Source organism: Ceratotherium simum, chromosome 38, assembly GCF_057802395.1.
Source record: "Ceratotherium simum simum isolate JZ-2026a chromosome 38, ASM5780239v1, whole genome shotgun sequence".
NCBI lineage: Eukaryota > Metazoa > Chordata > Mammalia > Perissodactyla > Rhinocerotidae > Ceratotherium > Ceratotherium simum.
Genome location: NC_141937.1, coordinates 12484937 through 12508859, shown reverse-complemented (window position 1 = coordinate 12508859; position 23923 = coordinate 12484937). Strand labels below are relative to the sequence as shown.

Sequence of the window (23923 nt, the reverse complement as noted above, 5' to 3'; positions counted from 1 at the left end):
CTGGCAAAATATCTACAAAGTTCTGAGGGGAAGAAAATATGGTCCAAGAACAATCTACCCAGTTGAATGTTAGTTGAATGAAAAAGCAACAAAATGACATTCTCAAATATGAATTCAATCAGGGAATATAATGCTCACGGTCCTTCTTAAAACATATTGCTTGACAATTAATCCAACAAATCAGTAGTTTAGCTTCAGTAAAAATTCAAGAATAGAGAAGTTAGGTTGAAAGGAACGGTGGTGAGTAAGGAACCCATTTAAAGTGATCTGTTTCAAGTTATTTATAGAACTAAACAAGGGTACATTTAATCAGTATTTCTTTTGTCCTCCTGAACAATATATGGACCTTGGAATGCCTTAATTCCAGCATCATCCTCCCATCTTCCATATTATTGTTGACCAATATTTCAGTTTTACTTTTAAAAAACATTCCTTCTGAAATAATCATTCATTCTTTTACAGTCAATTCTTAGAGATTTTGACAAAACATTTTTCAATGTCTTTGCTCATCACTGCTTCTTGTATCTCATTAATTGAATTTCCTCTTTCCTTAAATATATCCTTTTGTAGTTGTTTCAGTGAGGGAGATAAATTTCACGGTTTTCTTTTGTTTGAAAATATCTATGTTTTGCCTTCGCTTTTGAATAATAATTTCACTGAGCACAAATTTCTCAGTCAATAGTTATGTTCCTTCAGCACTTCGAAGACGTTATTTCACTTTTATCTGGTCTTTATTGATGTTTTCAAGAAGGCAGCTGTCAGATTTATTATTGTTCATTTGTAGGTAATTTAACTTTTGCTCTCTGGTTACTTCAGGGTCTTCTCTTTGATGATGATATTTCTGGATGTTGAATTTTTTTTTTTCCTTTCTTTTCCTTCTCTTCCTTTCTGTTCTTTTTCTCTTCTTTCTCTCCTCTCCTCTCTTCTTCTTTCTTTCCTTTTCCTTTCCTTTCTTTTTCACTTTTTTTGGCTTCTCTCTTTCTCATATATTCTCCTAGATGAACTTTAGATTATCTACTATAGCAAAAAATTTTAAACAGAATTTGAAATTTGATTGGAATTTCACTTAATTAATTTAGAATAAATTGATATTTTTAGTATGTTTAATCTTCCTATTTAGGAACATGCCATTTCTACCCATTTAAAAATGTCTCTATAAATTTTCATTTATCAAAATTGTCTTGCATAATTCTCATTAAATAAATTTATACAAGTGCTATATTTTTGCTTCTATTTTGAATAGACGATGTCTTTTTTTAAAAAAAAATTCACATTTTCTATAGCTATTTCTGCATTAAAGAAATTTACAGATTTTAGTATTTTTTTTTTCTACCTGGATAGGTCAGATTCTTCATGGTATGTAGGGAAGTAGGACAAAGGTATAAACTAAAAAAGGGGATGAAAACAGCAGAGATTTAAAAAAAAATGCAGCAAAATCTGTTTTCTTTTTTATTGATGTTTTAATAGTTTATAACATTGTGAAATTTTTGGTGTACATTTTTGTTCATCCGTCACCATATACATGTCTCCCTTCACCCCTTGTGCCCACCCCCTACCCCCATTGCCCCTGGTACCCACAATACAGGCAAAATCTGTTTTTTTAAAGACTTTTTTTTTTTTAGAATACTTTTACGTTTACAACAAAACTGAGAGAATGTACAGATATTGAAATTTGTTTTTAAGAACAAGTATAACTCTAACTTATTAGACAAAATTAGTTGACTACAGAGTGAATTTTATTTTCAAATAGACAGGAAAGAAAAGTAATAACTGAATATGACCAAGAGAAACTCTTTTAATATATTTAATTTTCCTGCTAACATAAAGATTAGATATACACATTTGACTGTAGAAAGTTCTATTTGTAAAAGCTGAATCAAACTTAAGTGGGGACATAAATACACAGAAAGACTGCATGTATTAAAATCAGTAGAGTTTGAATGATATGCATGAAGCAATACTTAAAGATATGGAGAAATTCCAATGCAGAGTTCGTAGAAATAATTTTTGAGACATCAGGGAATATACCCAACTTTTTCCCTAGAGTATTTAAAAATATACCCTAGAAATTGTAGAATCAACACCAATATCTGAGGATAAAGTAAAAGAAATGATCAATTTATAATTTAGAAATACTTGAAAGAGCTTAAGTGGCTGCCTGACTTTGTCAAAACAAATTATGTCAGACCAATTTAATTCTCTTTTATGGCAAAATGACAGTCTATAAAGATAAGAAGCATTTGTAAAACATAACCTATTTTAATTTCAATAAAGATTTTTGTTCTATTGTAAATGGCATGTTATTTACAAGCTAAGGAAGTATGCGGTGGTGTGCTGTTTTCGATGGCTAGTTCTCATTAACGTGTTCCTAACTGGGCATTTATATTAACAGACAGTTGCAAGAATTTGTGGTGGAGTCCTTTGGGTTCAATAACTTGATTGAAAACCTAAACAAAAGATTGAGATATCACTAATTAAATCTGTAGATGTTACTATGATATATACTAGCATTAGTGTTTGAAGCTAAACTTCAAAGCAATCTTAATATTAGAAAGCAAAATTCTAAATATTAATCAACACTGGTAGAGAAAAACAAAAGATGTAGAATACTTTGGGAATACATTTGGGGTAAAACACGTGCATGGTATGGGAAAAATGGCTCAATGGGAATATAAAATTAAAAAAAAAATCCCAGTATGTTTGTGGGGCTGAAGTTGAGTTGGGGTATAAGTGTCAAAATGATCATAGATCAAAATGTGATAGTATTTGTTAAAAGTATTTGTTAAAAGAGAGTGGGAAAGACGTATGAAAGGAAGGAGGTAAAGAAGGAAGGAAGGAAAGATGAAAGGAAGGAAGGAGGAAGGAAAAATGAAAAAAGAAAGGAAAAATGAAAGAAAGAGAGGCAAACAGAATCTAGCTGTATTGAAAAGCATATGGCATACAAGATCTAAAAAATCACTCTTCTGCTCAATACTAGTCATGCTTTGATAACAACTTTATGTCTCATTTCAGTCAACATATTTTAAAAGGATGTGAAGAAATGGAAATGAATTTGAAGAAGAGCAACAAGAATGAATGAAAGGCTAGAATATCTCTCCTAGGCTGACAGATTAAGAATTCAGTATTGTTTGGACTAGAAAAGGGATAGGTAAGGGATGATTTTATTATCATTTTCAAGTTTATAAAGGATTTTTGTGAAAGATGACCCCCATTGGTGATTTCTCTGGTCTACAGAGCATGAAAACAGCACAAAGGAGCTTAAGTTTAAGCAGAAAAGATCAGGTTTGGATATAAGGCAGATGTCTCACCATCAGGTGGACAGAAATTTGAAATGACTTCTAAGGGAAACTACAGGCCAAGCAGCCAGACCAGTCTCCATGGTGAATGTACCATTAAGCATGAAAACAAGTTTGGGAAAGGTGACCTATATTACGGGTCAGCAAATTCACTGACCCACTCTCTGTTCTTGGATAGCCCATGAGCTTAGAATGACTTTTGCAATTTTAAGTCATTGAAAACAAACCAAAAGAATAATATTTCATGACACAAGAAAAGTATATGAAATTCAATTTGTGTCCATAAATAAAGTTTTATTGGAACACAGCCACACCCATTCGTTGACATATTGTTTGTGGCTACTTTGGTGCACTACAATGGCAGAGTTGAGTCGTTGCCACTGACATAATACAGTCCACAGAGCCTAAAATAATTACCATTTAGTCCTTTACAGAAAAAGTTTCCTGATTCCTGACCTATATCATTGTAGCCACTTACACAACATGGACTTTATCTTCAAAGTCTAGAAGCTTTCCCTGTTATAATAAAAATGGACCCCTCTGGGGTCAGCGGATGAATATAAGCGGCACATCCTTTGAAGTGTCTTTGAGAGAGTTTTCGGTCCACAAAAGAACACGCCAATGGTGCTGCTGCAGGAGGAGAGAGAAAGGGAAAGAACGTATTACCCAGGGGTAAGGCTAGCCAGAAGCCAGGGCAGAATTATACAGTTAGTGAAGAGGTTGTGGTTGTGACTTTATTTATTTTTCTCCACCCACTTCCTTTTTTCTTAGATTCTCTTTTCCTGCTTTCAGCAGCACCAGGCTCTCCCACATGTTCCTGGAGTCCTCTGATGCCCTGATCATACAGATAGGTGGAGTCAACAAGATTAAGGCTAGCCGGGGCCATGAGGAGGGAGTTTTGGTATAGAGGTGATAGTGCTTGGATTTTGGGTCAGGTGACTTTGATTAGCATCCTCTTGGATTAGAGACTAGAATGTAAGTCCCCTGAGAGCAGGGACCTGGTCTGTCTTACTCATCATTTACTGTAATCCCACTACCCAGCATAGTGCCTGGCATGTAGTAGACAATCAATACACGTGTGCTGAATGAATTAATAAATGGTTCTTCAGGCCAGCAAGACTCTGGACCTCAACGTCCGCATGTGTAAAATGAAGATACTAATGACTACATTGTATGTTTTATTGAAAGCAAAATGAGATAATGCGTTCAAAAAGGTTTTAAAAGTGTTAGTTATTACTAATATCCTGCTCAACCCTTCCTTTTTACAGATAATATAATTTATTATAAAGTAATAGCAACTCCGTTTATTTCTCCTGTTGGAATTACTTTAGTGTTCAAAGAAGGCCAAAAAGAATTGGAAAGGAAAAAGACATTGCTAAAAATGTAGTCACCCAACAGTTGTCATCTCTAATCATGACATTTCAGAAAACTGTGTTGAGGAGGTATTTTTGCATAAAGTGACTGTTCCAGGGCTGCTCAAATCCTTTGTGACTGCAACTGCCAGCTCTGCTTTTATTTAAAATTGTATATATATATATAAACAATGCATCAGTGCAAGGATTCAGGTTGTCTCGAGGTTGGGATGGGTCAGTCTCCATAGGGACTTATAGAGACCATGTTTTCCCTTGTCTTGCATTATACCATTCCTTGTAGCAATTTTCCAATCTCTGGCACAAGCTTAATTAGTTACTTGAGTCTAGATCAAAAGTTTTGTTACTTTGCTGGGCATAAAACTATCTAGGCAGATTGTTAAAGCATAGATTCCCAGGCTTGAATCCAAGCATTAAACGAGTTTTTAGCAAGGCCCCCAGGTGATATGGAAGCACTTGGTCCTGGGAGCCACACTTTGAGAAACACTGTCTTTGAGAAATTCCTTGGACCCCAGGACCAGCCCACGACACCACCTCTACTTCATACCTGGTTTTTGTAGGGAAATACCTTTATGGCCTAGCTCTTCTTAGCTGATATATTAACATGGTTCTCTGCCATGTATCGTATCCACATTTAATTATGTGTTCCAGGACCATAATATCCATGGTAGAAATTGATGATTCAATTATATTTCAAACTCTAGCTTCAAAGGAACTTATCAAGTGGATTCGTTTGTAAATGACAATATGTTTAAAGTGTATAAGTACTATTTTTAAAGACATAATTCCCATGGCTAAATTTGAGAAAGTACTTTTTCAGAAAATATTTCCCAATGAAAAATGAGTTTATGACTTAATAAAGCAATTTTAAGGTGTTTACGGACAATAAAGCAATGGTTAAGAGTGCTGTTGGTTTTACCACTTTGTTGCTGGGCAACTTTGGGCATGTAATTATCTTCTCAAAGCCCCTGTTTCCTTGTCTATAAAATGGGGAGAATTATAGTACCTAGCTCCTGGAACCTCTGAGATGGTTAGACAAGACATTGCAAGAACAGCCTTCCACCCCGTGCTTGGTATATGGCGAGCTCTCAGTAACAAGTAGCTTATGTTATGACCCACATGTCTACTTGCTCCATGAAGCTGAACAGAAGATGTGATGTTAGCTGTTAACCCAGTGGTGATTACAGACTTCCTAGATCAGCAGACTAGCACTAGGTTTTTTTGAGTTCTGGGCTGAAATATTTTGAATGATTGATGGGTCAGGCAAAGCCCTTCCCGGTGAGGAGTCACAGCTTGGCTTTGTATCTGATGCCCAAAGATACTCTTGCATCTAGGTTCAAAGATGCTGTTATGGATGGTAATATTTTTCTATCAGCGTAGATGTCACCAAAGAGGTTGCCCACTGGCCCATTCCCAACAGGCTAAGATTGCCCTTTTGCTTGCAGCCACAGTGACCGTTTGCAGAACCCGAGGATGCTCTTTGATGCTCTGCCTTTAAGACTCCAGTTCAAAGGATTCTGATTGCTTGCTGTCAGGCATACCACTGGTGTCCCCAGCAGTTCACCGCTACCCTGCCTCTTTTGAAGTTGTGGCTATTGCATTGCACAGCTAAGGGCACACTTTTCTGTATTCATGTAACTGTCATGGTTATGCAATCACCAAAGAGTTTCACAAAGGCCATTCATTATCTAAGTTTCTCTAAGACGAAAAGCGAGTCCTTCACTAGTTCTCTGTGTGTTGCTGTCCCCACACATGGCATTCTTTGGCTTGCTTTGCTTACTCTCATCAGCATTTGTGATTTCAAGATTTCTCATCAAGAATTCATACTGTGAATCACGGAGCCAAGAATCCACACCAAGTGATTAAGGCACTGATACGGCAGCATTTTTTTTTTTCCTTTTATGAGGCAATGGACAAATGCAACAGAACCCTAATGGGGCTGGTAAAGAAAAAAATTCTTCTATAAAATTTAATTACCTATGATGGCTTAGAATAAAAAAAAAAAGATTCTCTGCAAAAGAAGGATAAAAACACAAGGCATTATTCTTCAGTTTACAGCCTGCAAGCTGCAGACCTTGCACACACAGGAGGAGCCGGATCAGCGACGACATTAGTGGCATTGATCAGTCTGAGCTGCTGACTTTGAAGAGAAAAGGACACATTTTACACCAGCTGCAAAGATGGTTAACATTAACGGCATTATTTTTAGCTCTGATAAACAATAAAGAAAATCCTCCCGTCCCCCTTTTATTTGCTAAATAACTCTGTGCTCTTCTTGGTGGTGTTGATGCATTTTCAAAACATTTCAGCAATGCCATACATGAAAGGCATCCAAATGTCACCCACCAGGAGATTTCCGTCCAGCAGATATATGGGAGAGTGGGTGCGCCTGGGAGTAATCCCACCATCTTACTGGATTCCCAGGTTCTGCTACCTTGAGCCTTTCTCTCCTTAAACTGTATGTTTGTTTTTATGTGTTGGCTTTATGCTTGGTAAGTTATAACCCTGTAGGGGCAGACCCTAAACCCCATTTAAAAAAAATCAAATTACTTTATACTCTGAGTGAATTCTGCAAATAAAATCGATCAACAGAAGCTTCCCGTGGATTTATGGAGGCTTAGAAAGAAGACAACGAGAGCTACAAACTCAGTATCAGACAACGGACACAACTTCTGGTTAATCTATCCTAGTGAATGTTTTTCATTAGAAATGCCTCCAAGTGATTCATTGCATAATTATATTTTGTGCAACACCTTCTTTTTCATAACCGCACATGATAATTGTGTTGGCCAGTTTTTTGTAAACCATGTCCCCATTGATTTGTAGCAGCCTGCTCTGTTACTTTTCTCTGCATCCTAATTACTCAGTTGTTCATTAGGAGCTACAGATGTCCCTGTGACAGCAATTGCTCACTGCTGTGACACTTCTTCTGCCCTCTTCCCACCAACTCCATCTTCTTTGGCAAGATGTAGGACACTTGTCCCAGCTTCCTCATCCTTCTCACTGGCCCTTCACTTGCTGATGCTGGCCACTATGCTCAGCTCTGAGCAGCATAGATACAATTGCTGCCCTTGAGGATGCCATGTGGTCAAATAGGGAAGAGAAATGAAGATAGTTGACTTATAGTGTTGGATCTTTGGGAATGGTAGAGCCATTTTTCTGCCAATCCTGTCCCCCTCTCCCTTTCTGATAAAACACTAACGTATATAGACCTTCATACAGTAATATCCTAATATTTTTGCCATATTTAACGATTTGATAGATAATATCACCAAAGAAACTTTGCAGAGTAATGATAAATCCACCTTGTGCTCACCCCCCTCCTTAATCCCACCTACCACAAATGGAGTAATGCCAGTAATTTTCATTGAATCTTCACTTGACTATAACTGGAGAGTGGGATGTCCTCTGGTGGAAAGGTATAATCTAAATATGCTAACAATATCCCAGTCATAAGTTTATGGTGGCTTTATTTTTCTCATGGAGCTATAATTCATCATGTGTGGGATTTCCATTTAAGTGTATTTCTTTGAGTGTTCTGATCAGTTTAGTCATATAATGAATGTTTAGGATATCCTGTCAGATCGAGGACCTTGTATGCTATAATCAGAATGCTAATTTCTTAAAAATATCATTTAAAAACATTTTGCACATATGCACGTACAAATGAGAAGTGGAGGGTGTGCACACAAGCAAATGTGGTTCCAGATGGACACATTTACTCTTTTTAGTATAAAGGTATTTTTACATTTCTGAAAACAATGGGTGGTCTAAAATACATTCATGCAACATGGATCAGAAACTCCCGATCATACGGTAAGTCGGCATCTTTCTTCCTCATTGGGTTGGGTTGAACTGTTCTAACAAATGGTAGCACTCTTTTATTCTTTATTTTTTCCTTGAAGTTAAAAGAAACACTTCTCCCGAAGTTATGAAAAAAATGGCCAAATCTTCAAAGTTTTTATGGTAATTAATTACATAAAGTTTTACGCCTACGAGGCATGGTGAAGTTATTAGTAGGTAAGTCAAAAGTGGCAAACTATAAATATAATGTCAAGTGTAAGATCAAAGATTGAAGTCCTATGAAAAATCATTTTAGTCAGTTAATTAAAAACAACTGATCCACAAATCCAGAAGGTTGAGTATACGCACAATATGTGTTTATCAAAAAAGTTAGCTGCATGTGACAAAGATATATTTATTTTCATTCTGTCTACCTTTTTGGAAAAGATTCCCTGATTTTCTGAATATTTGTCTTCAGCTTGGGAACATATTGAGAATGTTTACAAAAAATTAAATACAGCTTCCATTTTTGTATAAGATAACACATTTCTAAAGATTAATAAGACAGGGATATCAATACATATATTTAATTAACCTACTCTATTTTAAATGGGAGAATGACTTTCATTATTTTTGTGTTTAGAGTATTTTTCTGTGTTTGTCTAACTTAAGCAATGCACAGCAATTGTCACCTGCATGTGATTTTGGGCATATCAAAGACTTTTTATACATCCACTTACTATTTGTTAATCTTTTAAAACCATATTTGTATTTTTGTAATACAGCTGATATAATTAAGAAAATTAATTGCAAATTAAACAATAGAATACACTGTCCCATTTTCTACTTTCAGTCTTTGATCTCTCTCTTTAATTTTTTCTTCCCCTTTCCTTATTCGTATTCATTTTGATGCCCATCAATTTGTTTCTCTATTACTGTTATTTTTGCAATTTTCTGGTTCCTTTATAGCTTGCACTATTCTCTTTGATCTGTTTCCCTTCAAGCGTTATTTTTGGTGCTGTTTTTCATGTTCTATAAAAAAATATTTTTGCCTCTCTTCCCTTTATTCTTTTGATTTAACTCCTTCTTAGAACAAGAACAAACTCCAGCTTTGAGCGAACAGGTAAATGTTTTTAAAAGAGTAAGCTCTAAGAATCCTTGGCTTCTTGCTGATGAATAGAAATGGTTGAGAGCCTACTTCAAAGGCCCTCAAGAACAAAGAAACTTTTCTGAGGCCACTAACAAATCCACCAATTCTTTGTGACCCATCTCTGCCAAAAGATATGAACTAATGACAGGACAGACCTGTCTTGTAAGAGTAGCCAAGTAGGCTTGGGAACAAACATCTCCTTGACGTGATCAGGGGAAAACTTACTGTTTATCTCTTTAATAACCATCTTGAGGAAAATTAATGTAACTTTGTCCTTTGTGCAGAACCGTAATTGGATTGTGTGTTTCATTTATATCTGGACAAAGGCCAGGATATTGAAATACTTCTCGATATTAGATTTTCTTGTTTAAAAATTAGATTTTATTGGCATTCTCTTTCTGAGATTTCTTCATTAAAAGCTTCATTAAACATAAATCTTCTTTTACACAGCAGAAAACAAAATTATTTTAAGGAGGTCATTTTAAAAGTCTTTCGGAAGGCTGGTGCTAAGCTTTTCACTGGTGACTTGTCTTTTCCCAGGGACCTGGCATTCCAGGGATAAAATAATAATTGATCTCTGATTACAAGTGTCTAATATTAATTACATTGATAGTTGAAGCTATAATAATAAGTTGTAGTATCCTAGAGTCTAAGGCTATTGCAAATACACTATTTTTAAAATTTTGGGCTAGGAGGTATGCTGTAGAGGCTTGATTCAGTGACATCCAAACCTTGGGTGGGGGGGACTCTTTTATTCTGGAAGAGATATAGTCATCCTTCAGGAAGAGAGACTTTACACAACTACTGTGCTGAAAAATTCAATTGGGCTTTAAGTACATTTATGTACTGAACTTTGATTACGGCTTCTGAAAAGGGATGAACACATTCCTCACAAGGGCAACAAGATAAGAGACAGCTGTATAGTTTTCCCAGCTTCAAACTGTTCTTTATGCCTTGCTCCCTGCAAAATTGGATGCGACTCACTTCTCAACACTACACAACATAATTTTTTGGGCAGAGTTTGTGCAAACTCAGTTCCCCTCTCCATCTCTTGATATTGTGTTCCTGGCTCACATCTTTCTGAGGGAAGGGAGATAATTAAATGATTTGGTTTGAAAGGCCTTCCCCACTGGGCTGCGAACTTCAGGTGTAATAAAAATAAACAAACAAAATACGAGACGTAGATAAGGGAAAAATCATAATAAAGAGTGGTCCTATGTATAAGAACTTAAAACCGAGATACATGTGTCTGTGTCAAAAGCCTGTAAAGTGGGAACATTCATTCCAAGATAATTGAAAACTGAGTGTAAAACATTTATTGCATGAATAGATTTTTTTCCCAAAAGGACTAAATAGCATCAAAAAAATCTGGTTGTGGCTGTAACATACGAGCTTGTAACATTTTGTTAGTTTTTTACCAATAATCTTTTAAAGGAAACTATAGGTAAAATGATCCAGTCTCTGCCTCTGGACGAGTACCCGATGGGTGTGAGATGAAGGGTGGTGACTTTCAGGGCTCAGAGCAGGCTGGGGGTCTAGCAGCCAGGACTGGGAGTTGAGTAGAGAGCACAGAGGAACCAAATTCTGAGGCTCCAGAGGCCAGGATGGGTTCCAAACACCACATTTGGAGAAGATGGACCTCCAGAACTGGGTTGTAGGCCCAGGGACAGCAAGGGTCAAGGGAAGAGGTAAAATGGAGCCAGTGGGTTTCAGGAGTGGTGCCTGGAGAGTCCCAAGGCCACTTGCCACGGGGCTTGGCCAACTCTCATAGGGCAGGGAGGCTGAGCTCCCGGGGGCAAAAGTGATTGTGCAGCTGGTCTACTCACACCCTTCCTTAACCCTGAAGCCAAAGGTTAAGCTTTTCTTGGCCTTTCTTGTTGGAAATCTTTCACTCTCAGGATGATTCAAGGTCAGGAGTAAGTCCCACCAGCGCTCTTTCCAATCGTGTCTTCCCTGGACTGATGTGGGCATGGTGTGGCCAGGAGTCCAGAGCCTCCACAGTGAACACTCTTGTTTTGGGCCCAGGGTTTCTCGGGCAGGCTGCCAGAGTATAGGGTGTAGGGAGGGTTGGCTGAGGTCTCAGAGAGCACAGGGCAGTTTAAGTCAAAATGAACTCACTCTAGGCCACTGGAATTGGACAGGTTATGAACCCTGGACAGCTACCTGGTCACTCCTTCCACACCTCCCTCCTCACCAAACCTCCTTCAAATAGCTGGTCCAGAGACATCTAACAAATTCAGTGACAATTAATAAATAAGAGAGTGAACTAGTCTGGCACAGAGAGAGTAAGAAAAATGTAAAATAGAGCAGCCGAACTGACCAAAAGATGAATAATATTCACCAGAAAAGTATTCCATGATACAGAAAAAGTACTAGGGACCTACAAAAAGTGTAATGAAGCAGTAACTTCACTGCAGGAAGAACGCAAAGCAGCAATGCCAGAGCTGAGGGGAGAGAGGGCAGACGGCAAGGAAATCACAGGAAATAGGGAATTAGTCAGAAACACCCTCATAGATTTTAATTTACTCTTAATGGTTCAACACTGATAAAATGGACAGAAAAAATGTTAGGGTATGGAAGACCTAAATGGCATGATTAATAACATAACTATGAGTAATATACTAAAATCTATGACCTGCCAATAGAGATCCTATCCTCCCAATACTGTGGTTCTTGGATCTCTTGTCAATCTGTATTTGCTTTTTTGTCCATCTCATCCAGTTGCATGGCTCCAAACACAGTTTATATGCTGACTCCTCCCACATGTATATCTCCAGCCTGAACTTCTCCCCTGAACTCCTGACTCAAATTCATCTGCCTACTGGACATCTCCACTTGGATGTTCTGAAGCTCAACATGTCAAAAAACTGAACACCTGCCATCCCGTGCCTGCCAGCCTGCTCCTCTTACAGTCTTTCACATATTAGTGAGTGGTAACTCCACTCTAGCTTGGGCCAGGTCCCCCATCCAATCCATCAGCAAGTCATGTGAGCTGTACTTTCAAAAAGTACCCAGAATCCAACTGCTTCTTACCACCTCCACTGCTCCTAATCCAAACCACCACCATCACTTACCTCCTACTGGCCTCTCCACTCCTGCCCTACACCCCTCACTGCCTATTCTCTCACAGCAGCCAGAGTGATCCCATTAAATATAAGATGGATCATGTCACTCTTCTGCTCAAAACTTTAAGTGGCTTCTTATCTCAGAATAAAATCCAAGGTCTTATAATGACCTGTAGCTGTCCCCCAGTTACCTCTCCTAAATGCCTTCTCCTGCCACTCTCCTTTTCACCCCCTCTGTTCCAACCTCACTGACCTCTTGGATCATGCCAGGAACAGTGTCTCCTGCCTCAGGGCCTTGGCACATGCTGCCCTTCTGCTCTTCCCCAATTGTCCACATGGCACACTCCTTTGCTTCCTTCAGGCTTTTCCTCAACTATGGAAACTGTTCTTTAAATGAAGATGATATTTGGACATGCTGACTTAAGAGCTGTAGATGATGGGGGTTCAAAACAAAGACTGATTTAGGGAACATATAATAACAGTGATAAATGCTTACACTAGTGCTTTGCACTTTACCAGGCTCTTCAACATACTATGTGTTTTGTTAGCTATGGAAAGGACACCGTGACAGCATGGTATCATCTATGTTTTACAATGGGACCAAAAGCTCAAATAAGATACCTCGTCTAAGGGCACGTAGCCAGTAACTTCTAGGATCAGAAAGCACAAGCTTCACTCCTGATTTATGGTCCCAGAGCAAATGCTCTTCCTTCTCTACAGTGAAGTGTATTATATAATGATTATAATAATAATATATGATATAATAGTAATGATAGCAGCTAATGTTTACTGAAGTCAAAGCGTTGTTTTAGGCACTTTATGTGTAGTCATGCATTTAATCCTCCCAGAAGCCTAGGAGGTAAGCACTATTGTTATCTGAAGTTAACGGAGAGGAGGACAAAGTCAGGGGCTGAATAAACAGCTTGTCGGAGGTAAACCAGCGGTAGTGGCAGAGCCAGGCTTTACACCCAGGCACTCGGGCTGCAGATCCTGGATCTTTAACCACCACCCTAAATCCCTGCTTGGTCTTACAACATTTTTTGTCTACTTTGCTAGACATGCTAGATACCATCTACAGCCGGACATAAGTGAATTCTCCAGTTGGGTAATTAGAGATCAATGTGTTCACAAAAGATTTCTTGAAGACATAGGTAGTTTAAGAAATACCATCTTTAATTGAGTTTAAGTGTGGAAAAGTTCAACCTAATTGCTCTTTGTCAGGTGTCATAAGCCAGTCAAGCATAGGTGTGTGGTTCCTGAAACATCCCATGACCACATTTTCTGAGGTCGATGTCTTATCTTTGAACAAGCTGCCCACTACTGCAGATCAACCAGCAACCAGCCTGTGCCCAAGAGCTTTCCATTTTGGCAGCCACTTGAATTTCTCCAGGGAGACTCCCAGCAGGCAGAGAGAAAAGAGCATGCCTTACCTGGGGTGATTGTAGGCTATCTGCCGGAATTCGTTGTTCCAGTTGGGTCTTCCATAGAAGGTTTTCTGCTTTAACCCCGTAATCACGTCAGCATTTTCATCCCAGTGTAAAGCTATGTGAAAAGCCTAAAATAAAAATTGTGGTATCAGAAGACATTTAGAAAAAAAACAAAGAGAACCTGCTTCTAAATAAAGGATGAAGTAATCACGCTTGTTCGTAGATTTAATACTCAAAAAAATTTTATGAGACTGGAAATGCTTATCATTATTATCAGATATCACCGATTTTGCATTTTAGGACAGGCATCATATCTCATTTATCTTTGTATTCCTCCTTGGACACTAGTGAAACAAAGTGCCTTACACCTAGGAGATGGGCAATGACATGAGCCTGGGAAGAAGATTTTTCTTTAAAAGGATGAGAGTAATACAGTAAATATGGTTTAGGGAAAGCAAGCACTAAGCTGCATCCCCTTTTCTGCCAAACTTTTCAAAAATTAATCTCCACCTCTGTCCCCATTCACGATCAGTTCTGCCAACTGGGGTACAATGGTATAAAATGTACTGTTCAGGTTCAAGTGCTGGGAGGATGCTGATTCTGGCGTCCTCTGGACATGGCGGCCAAAGCATAGCAAGGGGCATGGTTGGAGCTCTGTGCCCAACCATTTGGCATCAAATTACTCAAATGCACCCAGGCATCAGGTCACCAGTGTTCAATAAATAAGAACCTGGGGCATAGCAATGCCTGTGACGATTTTTTAAGTGGCTGAATTCTGGTAGCTACCTTGCCTCTTATGTCTCCTGAGATTTGTGTCCCCTCTGCTCGCCCCTTAGACCCGTTCACAGCTCTTGAGCTCATGTGCTCCTTTTGCTCACATCCTCTGACTCTCCGTGCTCCTGACCAGTTTGAGTATCAACCCCGCTAGGCCAGCTCTTACCCCAGGTCCCTGCTGCATGCCTGACTTCCCTGGCTGGCCTTCTCATCAGTCTAGGAAAACAGCCAGGGATAGGCAGATGGAGCAGAAAATAATGGAACTGCCCTAACAGGCCAGTAGATGATGGCAGACCATGGCAGAATCGCAGACATCCAGCCTGCAGGAAGTTGCCTTCAGGCAAGTCTGACCCCAGGGAGCAGGGCTACTATTGGGATCAAGTTTGGGAGTAGGGCTCCAGGCAAGGAGAGGGAAAAATGGCGAGAGAAGGGTAGGACCTTCTTCTTAGGCAGGTTTATCAAGACAGGGAAGCATGAGGTAGGAGACAAGAGTTCAGGAATAAGAACTGAGGTGATAGTTGAGGACTGAGCCTTGGAAACTGGCAGAAGCTCTGTGGTCAGAACTAGAACTCAAGGTCAGAGTTGTATTAGCCTCCAGATTGGACTGGCAGTGCTACATCCCCACAGCCCTCTTGCTTAACAGTAGGATTGACTGGTGCCACATGGGAAGCTGGTTTCAGCTGTGGGCAGAAGAAGGCAGAGATGGTCAGCTCGCTGTTGACTGAGTGCCAAATCTAAAGATAACTCAGGCCTTATTCTCCTTGGCTTCTCCACCACATGCCTGAACATTGATTGCTTCTTCTTGATTCTGTTTGCATTATAAGATCCTAGTTCTCCTTCTCTCTGGATCTTATTTGATTCAAGGAAGAAACATTCAATTTTGTTTTCTTATATTCTCCTATCTCAAAATGTAGCTGCCTTCCCAGTCTCTAGTTTCAGCTCTCTGCACCTCTCTTGGACCACTATTACCCAAAGAACTTCCATTTTCATAGCCCAGGTAGCATCATCCACCAAGATGAATCCGAACTTTCTCTCCTGAGCCCTCATCTTCCTACCTGAGTGGAGTCCTGCCTCTCGAACTCCCCACACATACCTTTGTGTAGAGTTTCTTCTGTTACTTCAAATTGATCATCACAGCTAAAAATGAATCTTCCCAAATAATTTGTAACTTCAGTTTACTTCCACATACAATGGTTGAGTGATTTCTATAGGCAGGCAGTGTACTGTGACTGGAATGGTACAGAGAAGAAAGAGAAGTCTCTGCTTTGTGAGGAATTGGTCACTGAGGGAGGGGCAGCCCACGTGTATGACTGCTATGATATGAGTCAGACCATGATCCTTCTCTACTAGAGACAGAAAGAAAGTGCTCTGGAGAAATAAACAAATCACTCTGGTGAAGCTCCAAGTGATTTTGACTAAGAGAACTGGGGATGGCCATAGGGGACTGGGCTTTAAGGAATGATTCAATACAGTAGGCAGTGGAGAGGGACAGAGGGCATTAGGTGACATGTCTGGGAGAGGGAACAGTATCAGCAAAGACATGGAAGCATGAAATTGCACAGCATGATCGGAAAACACACATTGTTCAGTGGCTCCAGTGCCAGATAAAAATGATGGGAATGGGATAGAACAAGTGTTATGCTTCAGGTCAGGAAGGGCCTTAAAGTACTTGCTAAGAAGTTTGGGCATTATTTAATAGAAAAAAGGGCCTTTCCAGCTTATATTTGTGGTACCGCTGAACTATCAATCTCTGATGTTCAAACATTTAGAATTATATTTGTTCCATATTTCTTAGCCTAATGTTCAATTAATCTCCAAACCCCGTTGATTTGCCCTTCATAATACCTTTTCCATCTGTCCCTTCTGTTCTTGTCATTCTGCCACTTTAAGGTTGCTGAATTCAGTTTAACAATTGGTTGTTTCTAAAACAGCCTTTGATTCCTTACTGACAGAATGTACCAATTATTTTTTTTTCCGAAATTTGAGCATCTAAAGAATTTCCAACATGTCATGGCAAACATCTAATAACATGTCTATTTCAATTTACTTGTATTCAGAAAAAAGGTATATTTTAAATACTTTTGGAAGTGGCAGAGATGGGATGGGGCAGAGTTGTGTTGTCAAAAAATCAAGCAGAGCCTCCATCTTGCAACTCCCAGATGACTGGGAATGCCTAGTGGACACTCAGGATCAATTCACTTTAGAAGCAGAAGAGCAAGCATGGGACCAGACAGGAAAAGACAAAGGCTGTGTCTGTGCTTCACCATATGGATCATTAGTCAAAAATCCCATTTGAATACAGAAAATGTTTGTTTGGAAAATATAATTAACGCTATTTAATTCATTAAGATGTTTCAAGACTAATTCCCAAGAAACCTGTATTTCAATTTATCCCAGAGGAATAAATATTTGAGGCCAACTGCAAATAAGACCCTAAAAATTCATTTAACTACTGAATTTCAAGCAAAGTCTTATTCATTTGCAGAAGCACAGAGTCAAATTACAGTGAAGTTATGTAGGGCCAATGTATTTGTCTGTCTATGTGTGTGTGTATGAGAGAGAGAGAGAGAACCCAGGACCTCGCAGGGGTGTGTTCACTTGTAAATTTAGTGATTAATGCAAATCTTGGCTCAAACACACTTTCCTTAAAGTAAATATCAATTGTAGTCGCTACAGAAGTGCTGATTAGAACATAAATTTCATAAGCTAGTAATCACTTCACTGTTAGCTTCCATATTTGAAGAGTTAAAAAAGATATAAAATGTAATAGTTATCATTCATTATTATCAACATTGAAATACTATCATGGTGTAATATTTTGATATACATTATTTTTGGTAAACTCAGCCTTAATGTTTCATTAATACAATACATTACAGAACATCTGCCACAACAGAAGATCATTTTGATCTTAGGTGAATAAACATATGTGCACACAATTTCTAAGAATGCCTTAAGAAAAAGACATCTCTAGATAAATCTTGTATTCATAATAATTGTTTTCTATAGGAGCTCATGTACTTTATAGTACAAAATGTTGAGTATAAATACATGGGAATTTTTTCTGTTTACCTCTGAACAGCTCAAAGCATAGAATTAGAATCAATGAAGAGCTCAACAAGACAATAGAGCCAATCAATAATATTCGTTTCATGTCACTAAAATGACAAATGCAACTTTTGGTGACATCATTTTTCTTGGGTTTCCAAACTTGGAACTGTCTTCTGTGAACCAAACTCTTTTCCAATCTTCTTTTCTATTCTTCAAGTCAACTTTAGGTTCTTTTATTGCTGCAATTTGAATAGCTTTTTCTAATCTGGTTTTATTATATTCTCCTTTACTTTTTAAGAACATAAAAATAATTCTTTCGTGCTACCAGATAACTATGCATAGAGCTCATTATTGAAATTGTTCCTTTTCTCTTTGCTCTATTATTACATGAGGTAGATAATATTGCTCATTTTCGGAGTCTTATCAATACCTGATTTTCATCCCAGCCAGTAAGAAATATATGATAACTTAGAAAGTGAGTTTTCCCTCTCTCACTCATCCACGTTTCCAGCGAGAGTAAAAGATCAGCAAACCACTCAAAAGCTGTCGGATCCCGGCAAATCCAGTAGAAATACACCTGTCAAAAGAGAAGGCAGGAGAACAGATCTGTCCTTAATGTGCTGATAATCACAGTCTACTTTATCTCCATTAAATTATTTGAGCCCAAATGGGCACTTCTGCAAAATAACATGCTTCTCTCTGCCAGTGAACAAACACTCACACTGTGATTTCTTTTGAAAAAAATTCACATTGTGTTTGAAAAAGCCCAGAGTGAATTCAGAGAGTAAGGAGCCTGTGGGTTGTTGCCAGTTTCTCTGGATGAGGATCAATTCACCGCCTTCCTGGCTGTGCTTCTTCTGAACTGAGGTTAATAATCATGACTAGCTGTGCCTTTCACTGCTCCCGAAGGGGGATAAACCCTTAGACCCACCCGCTTCATCTTTACTTATGACCTAAGCTCGGGGTTTGAACTCTCTTCTCCAGAGACCCCCAAAGGCTTGTGCACCAACTCACTTCACCAGCATGACCTCAGGAGTGTAGAGATTATGGTAATTGCAGAATCAAGCCACACAGGCCAGAAGATTTCCCTCAGCCAGACGTATCAGTGTCCAAGAAAGCTGGTGGGTGGTGACTGTGGTTGTGTGTCAATCGCTAAAATGAAATTATGGCTAGGAACTTTTTTTTTTAACTCTCTGTGTTTTGCAAATGGCCGGTGACAAGAAGTGATTTGGGTTCACTAAAATAAAGGCTTAGTTTTTGTGCTTTGAGTTTCAGATAACTGTATCCGGAAGAAACCACAGGAGACAGATTTATTAATTCTCCTGATTCTTCTCACAGTCCTACCTCCTGCTGCCCATTACTGTTTCCTGCACCCCCTCCCCGCAAAGAGACATCTCTACTGCTTAGCCAGATCTATCAGGGGGCGGGTATTGATCTTCATCAGGAAGTATCTCCTCCAATAGCCAGTGTTCAGCCAGTCCTGGTGGTCTAGTGGTTAAGATTCAGTGTTCTTACCTCTGCCACCAGGGTTGGTATCCTGGTCAGGGAACCACACTACCCATCTATTGGTTGTCATATGGTGGTGGCTGCGTGTTGCTGTGATGCTGAAAGCTATGCCACCAAGGTTTCAAATACCAGCAGGGTCACCCATGGTGGACAGGTTTCAGCAGAGCTTCCAGACTGAGACAGACTAGGAAGAAGGACCTGGCCACCCACATCGGAAAAAATTGGCCATGAAAACCCTATGAATGGCAGCAGAGCATTGTCTGATACAGCGCTGGAGGGGGAGAGGATGGTGTAGAAAGACCGAGCAGGATTCTGCTCTGCTGTCCACAGGGTCCCTGGGTCACTAGAAGTCGGAATTGACTCCACGGTACCAATAACAACAAAGCCAGCATTCTCCTTCCTGCCTCCTCCACCAGCCAGCTCACAATCATTTAATGAAAGTAATAGATGAGATTTAATTAACAGATCAAATTCATGAGGGAAAAAAAATCACAGAATTCAAGACTAAACATCTTGGCTAAACATCTATCTCTCTGAGTTAGTGCAGGAATTTATCATATTAAAATATTAAATCAAATGGTCAGGGGAAAGGGACATTTGAGCAAAGATGTGGTCTGAGACACAGGGTGACGAGCAGGGGGATGACGTGATCTCAGGAAAGATGATGGGAAGGGGCACTCAGGCAGCTGTGTTGAGAATAGACAAGGGAGTGTAGGGGGCGAAGAGAGGAAAAGTGGAGGCCAGGAGGCTGATTTTATATCCCGTGTTGGTGATGAATACTGCTATCTGCTTTCACTTTGTGTAGTGCCTAATCTAAATTATTCTTTGAACACCTTAGCCTTCCCTTTAGTGTACTTTGCTCCCGGTGGAAATAGAAAACCTACTGACTGAATTTAATGCCCTTCTCACCTCTCCCTCTTTCCTGTTCTCTGTAGGTTGTTTTACCTAAGAACATTAATGGTGGCATTTGGTATAGAACAAACATCATTGATTTATTTTCTATTATTTCCCACTCTTCAAGGAACACGCTTAAAATATTCATATAGGGATAATAAACCAAAACAGCTGCTTTTTAAAAAACTTGTCTATTTCAAATCCCATTCCAATCATCCTTACTGGAAAAATGCCCACATCTTAGCTTTCTTTACTCACTGATGCTTATCCTTTCAAAGAGAAATCATTTCTGTCCTTACTTTCTTGTGGCATAGCTGTGTGTCAGCGTTCTTAGGGCTCGCCAAGCCTTTTATACTTTTTGTTTCCGTGCAATGGCTTTGTGTGTTTTTCCCTCTGTAATTGACTTAGAGGCGACACCGGGCAGCTTTGGTGCAAGAGGCACTGGGCGGGCACTGAATAGGCTCAGGAGAAGTGCTTCAGGCAGAAAAAGAAGAAAAGAGACTTTGAACAGAGGAAAAGGGTATTTACTTTGACTCTCTTTCATCTTTCAAATGGAGAGGGACACTCACTGTGAGGGGACAGAGAGTTCCACCTCTGCATTTCGTCCGGTGGGAAGGACCTGGTCAATGGTAGAAGAAACATCCCAGACAATAGGCTACCCCTCTGTGATCTGTGCTCCCCGCACCCACCTCTCCTTCGTCTCCAAAAATAAAACAACCCTAAAATCAGTTACCTGTAGAAACGATGGCTTTCAGAATTCTGTAGCTGATATCAGAGGCCAAAAATATTTAAAGTTATTTTAAAAGGTTTTGTTAAACAGAAAGTCAGCCTCAGTAAAACGATGAAAGTTCTGAACTTTCGTGGTAATGAAGTTATTTCTTTTATAGGACTCCTCCCGTACTTTTTGTAGACATAATAGATTCCCCAGATGTTTTAGGAGACCAAGCCGGGACTGTGTCATGGGGTTAGGGAGTTGTGTGTGCATGTGCCCTGTCACAGGCCTTTGCTGTCACATCATTCCCGGGCACTAACGACCGGACCAAACTCAGCCGCGTCCAGTCTCGGAGGGTCCTGGGTCCGAGCGACACTTGCGGTGCTGTGTTCTCTGTGAACTCCATCTCATCCCTGTGTTCCCTGCAGCCTGCACTTCTCTTTAAGAATTCCATAGTAGTGCCTGTTGACCAGGTCAAGGCCTTCTGGGGCCAGTGGGAAATGGACCTGTGCTATTTTTTGGTAAACAATTCCAGAAAATGAATTGAAAAAAAGAAAAGCTACTTAGCTATTTTACTTCCTCTCCCAGAGCCTGCATAGGCATCTGTGAACACAGGCAGAGGACACATCCAAAAATACAAGCTGTATTTCTTTAGGCCCAAAATCAATTTTCCGGGAATAGCATGGGGACAAAAATTATTTATTTATCTATGGCCCAGAATCCCTCCAAAGAAGGAAACTGTACCTGAGGGCGCAGGTTTAGGAGGCAGTGTGGTATGATAATTAAACATTGTGAGCCCTTGACTCCTACAACAGTCCTAGACCCCTGGCTTCACCATCTATGAGTTGTGTAACTGGGGGCAGGTTATGTAACTGAGCCTAGATTACCACACATGTAAACTGGCAAAAAAACGTGGAACAATGACCCATGAGATTATTCAACGGAAGCATTTAATTCAAGATTTAACAGACGCATTAAGTAGTCTGAGACGTTAACTGCTATTGGTACTATCCTCGCTGTCATTTGGAGGAGCTTACAGAATGAATACCACATGTTTATATTAGGGAGCAAAGGGAGCCGTTTGCTTTACTTGGGGTCTGTGTCCCCACTGGTCACTCCTGATTTATAGAGATGGTGGTCATTGAGAGGAGGTGAAACTAAACTTTGTCTCTAGTAACAGTCTTGAAACCTCAGCATTGATTATAAAGACTTAGTTCTGAAAAAGTAACCATTTCACTAGTGAAAATGCACCGTAGGCTCTGTGTATGCTAAATCCACATGGAGGTGTTTTATAGGGTGCCAAGGCTGACCTTGACCTCAACTGATGCCTCCCCCTAAGAGAAGGCCAGGGGATTTGCACCATGACCTTGCCTCTTCCTGGGCAGCACCCTATGTTCCCCACTGTTATGGACTGAATGTTTGCATGCCCCCAAATTCATATGTTGAAACCTTAACTCCCAATGTGATGGTATTTGGAGATGGGGCTGTTGGGAGGTGGTTAGATTTAGATGAGGCCATGAGGGTGGGGCCCCACAATGGGATTAGTGCCCTTATAAGAAGAGGAAAAGACCACAGCTCCCTCTCTCTGTCATATGAGGATGCAATGAGATGGTAGCCATCTGCAAGCCAGGAAGAGCATCCTCACCAGAACCTGACCCTGCTGGCACCCTGGTCTCACATTTTCAGCCTCCAGGACTGTGAGAAATAAATATTTGTTGTTTAAGCCACTCAGTCTATGGTGTTTTTGTTACAGCAGACTGAGCTGACTAAGACATCCACACTGTACAAAATAATAACAGAACTGACAGAAGCTCCAAACAAGCAGGGCGATGGAGACTTTCCATGGAGGGAATCATGACGATTTTCCAAAAAGAGAACTTTTCTCTCTGAAAAGATAAAGACTGTCATTGATTTTTAGAAAATGTAACACTGCCTCAATAAATGGTTGCTATTATGTCCTGGTTTTTACTTTGTTGTTGTTGTTGCCAAGGTCATCCTGGATGAACAACAGCAAACAAATTTTTTTTTTTTGAGGAAGATCGGCCCTGATCTAACATCTGCCAATCCTCCTCTTTTTGCTGAGGAAGACTGGCCTTGGGCTAACATCTGTGCCCATGTTCCTCCACTTTATATGGGACGCCACCACAGCATGGATCGATAAGCAGTGCGTCGGTGCGTGCCTGGGATCTGAACTGGTGAACCCCGGGCCACCGCAGCGGAGTGCGTGCACTTAACCGCCTGTGCCACCTGGCCTGCCCCAACAGCAAACAAATTTTGAAGCAACTATTTCTTCTTATTTAGAAGCTTCCCTAATATGGCTTCCATGTCTGGTTTCAAAGAGATAAAATTGTTTCTCCAGTTACCCATTGTAAGACTGAGACCAGCCCTTGTCAATAATTTTTTAGTCCTTAAAACTTTTTCTTAAAGCCATTATCCTTAATGTTAACTATTTCATGGCTATCCTGATGCTTTGCCCCGAGACCAAGGACTGAACTTATTGTGCCTCAGTTTGTTCTAACTATAGTTAATAATACTTGTTGGAAAATCGAGATGTTCATTAATATAGACATGTGTTGCTTAATGACGGGGATACATTCTGAGAAATGTGTCATTAGATGATTTCATCATTGTGTGAACATCATACAGTGTACTTACACAAACCTAGGTGGCATAGCCTACAACATACCTAGGCTATATGCTACTAAATTATGGGACCACCGTGGTATATGTTGACTGAAATGTCATTATGTGGTGCATGACTGTAGTAGAATGATTAAATAAATTGTGAGATATCCATACTACAGAATGTACTGAAGGCACTAAATAAAATGAAGTCTATCAGTAGGTATTGACACTTGAAGGTGCTCCAAGTCATAACAGAAAACAAAAACAAAA

General features: G+C 39.7%; 1 protein-coding gene across 1 annotated transcript in view; it reads right to left on the bottom strand.

Moving 5' to 3' along the window:
* Nucleotides 1-3799: 3799 nt before the first annotated feature.
* NOX3 (NADPH oxidase 3) overlaps nt 3800-23923 on the bottom strand; it is a 57107-nt gene continuing 36983 nt past the window's right edge. The window contains exons 11-13 of the mRNA XM_004440705.2: nt 18347-18493; nt 14095-14219; nt 3800-3926 (exon numbers count right to left, since the gene is read on the bottom strand). Of these exons, the coding sequence (XP_004440762.1) occupies nt 3800-3926; nt 14095-14219; nt 18347-18493 (399 nt within the window). The remainder of the gene's footprint in view (nt 3927-14094; nt 14220-18346; nt 18494-23923) is intronic.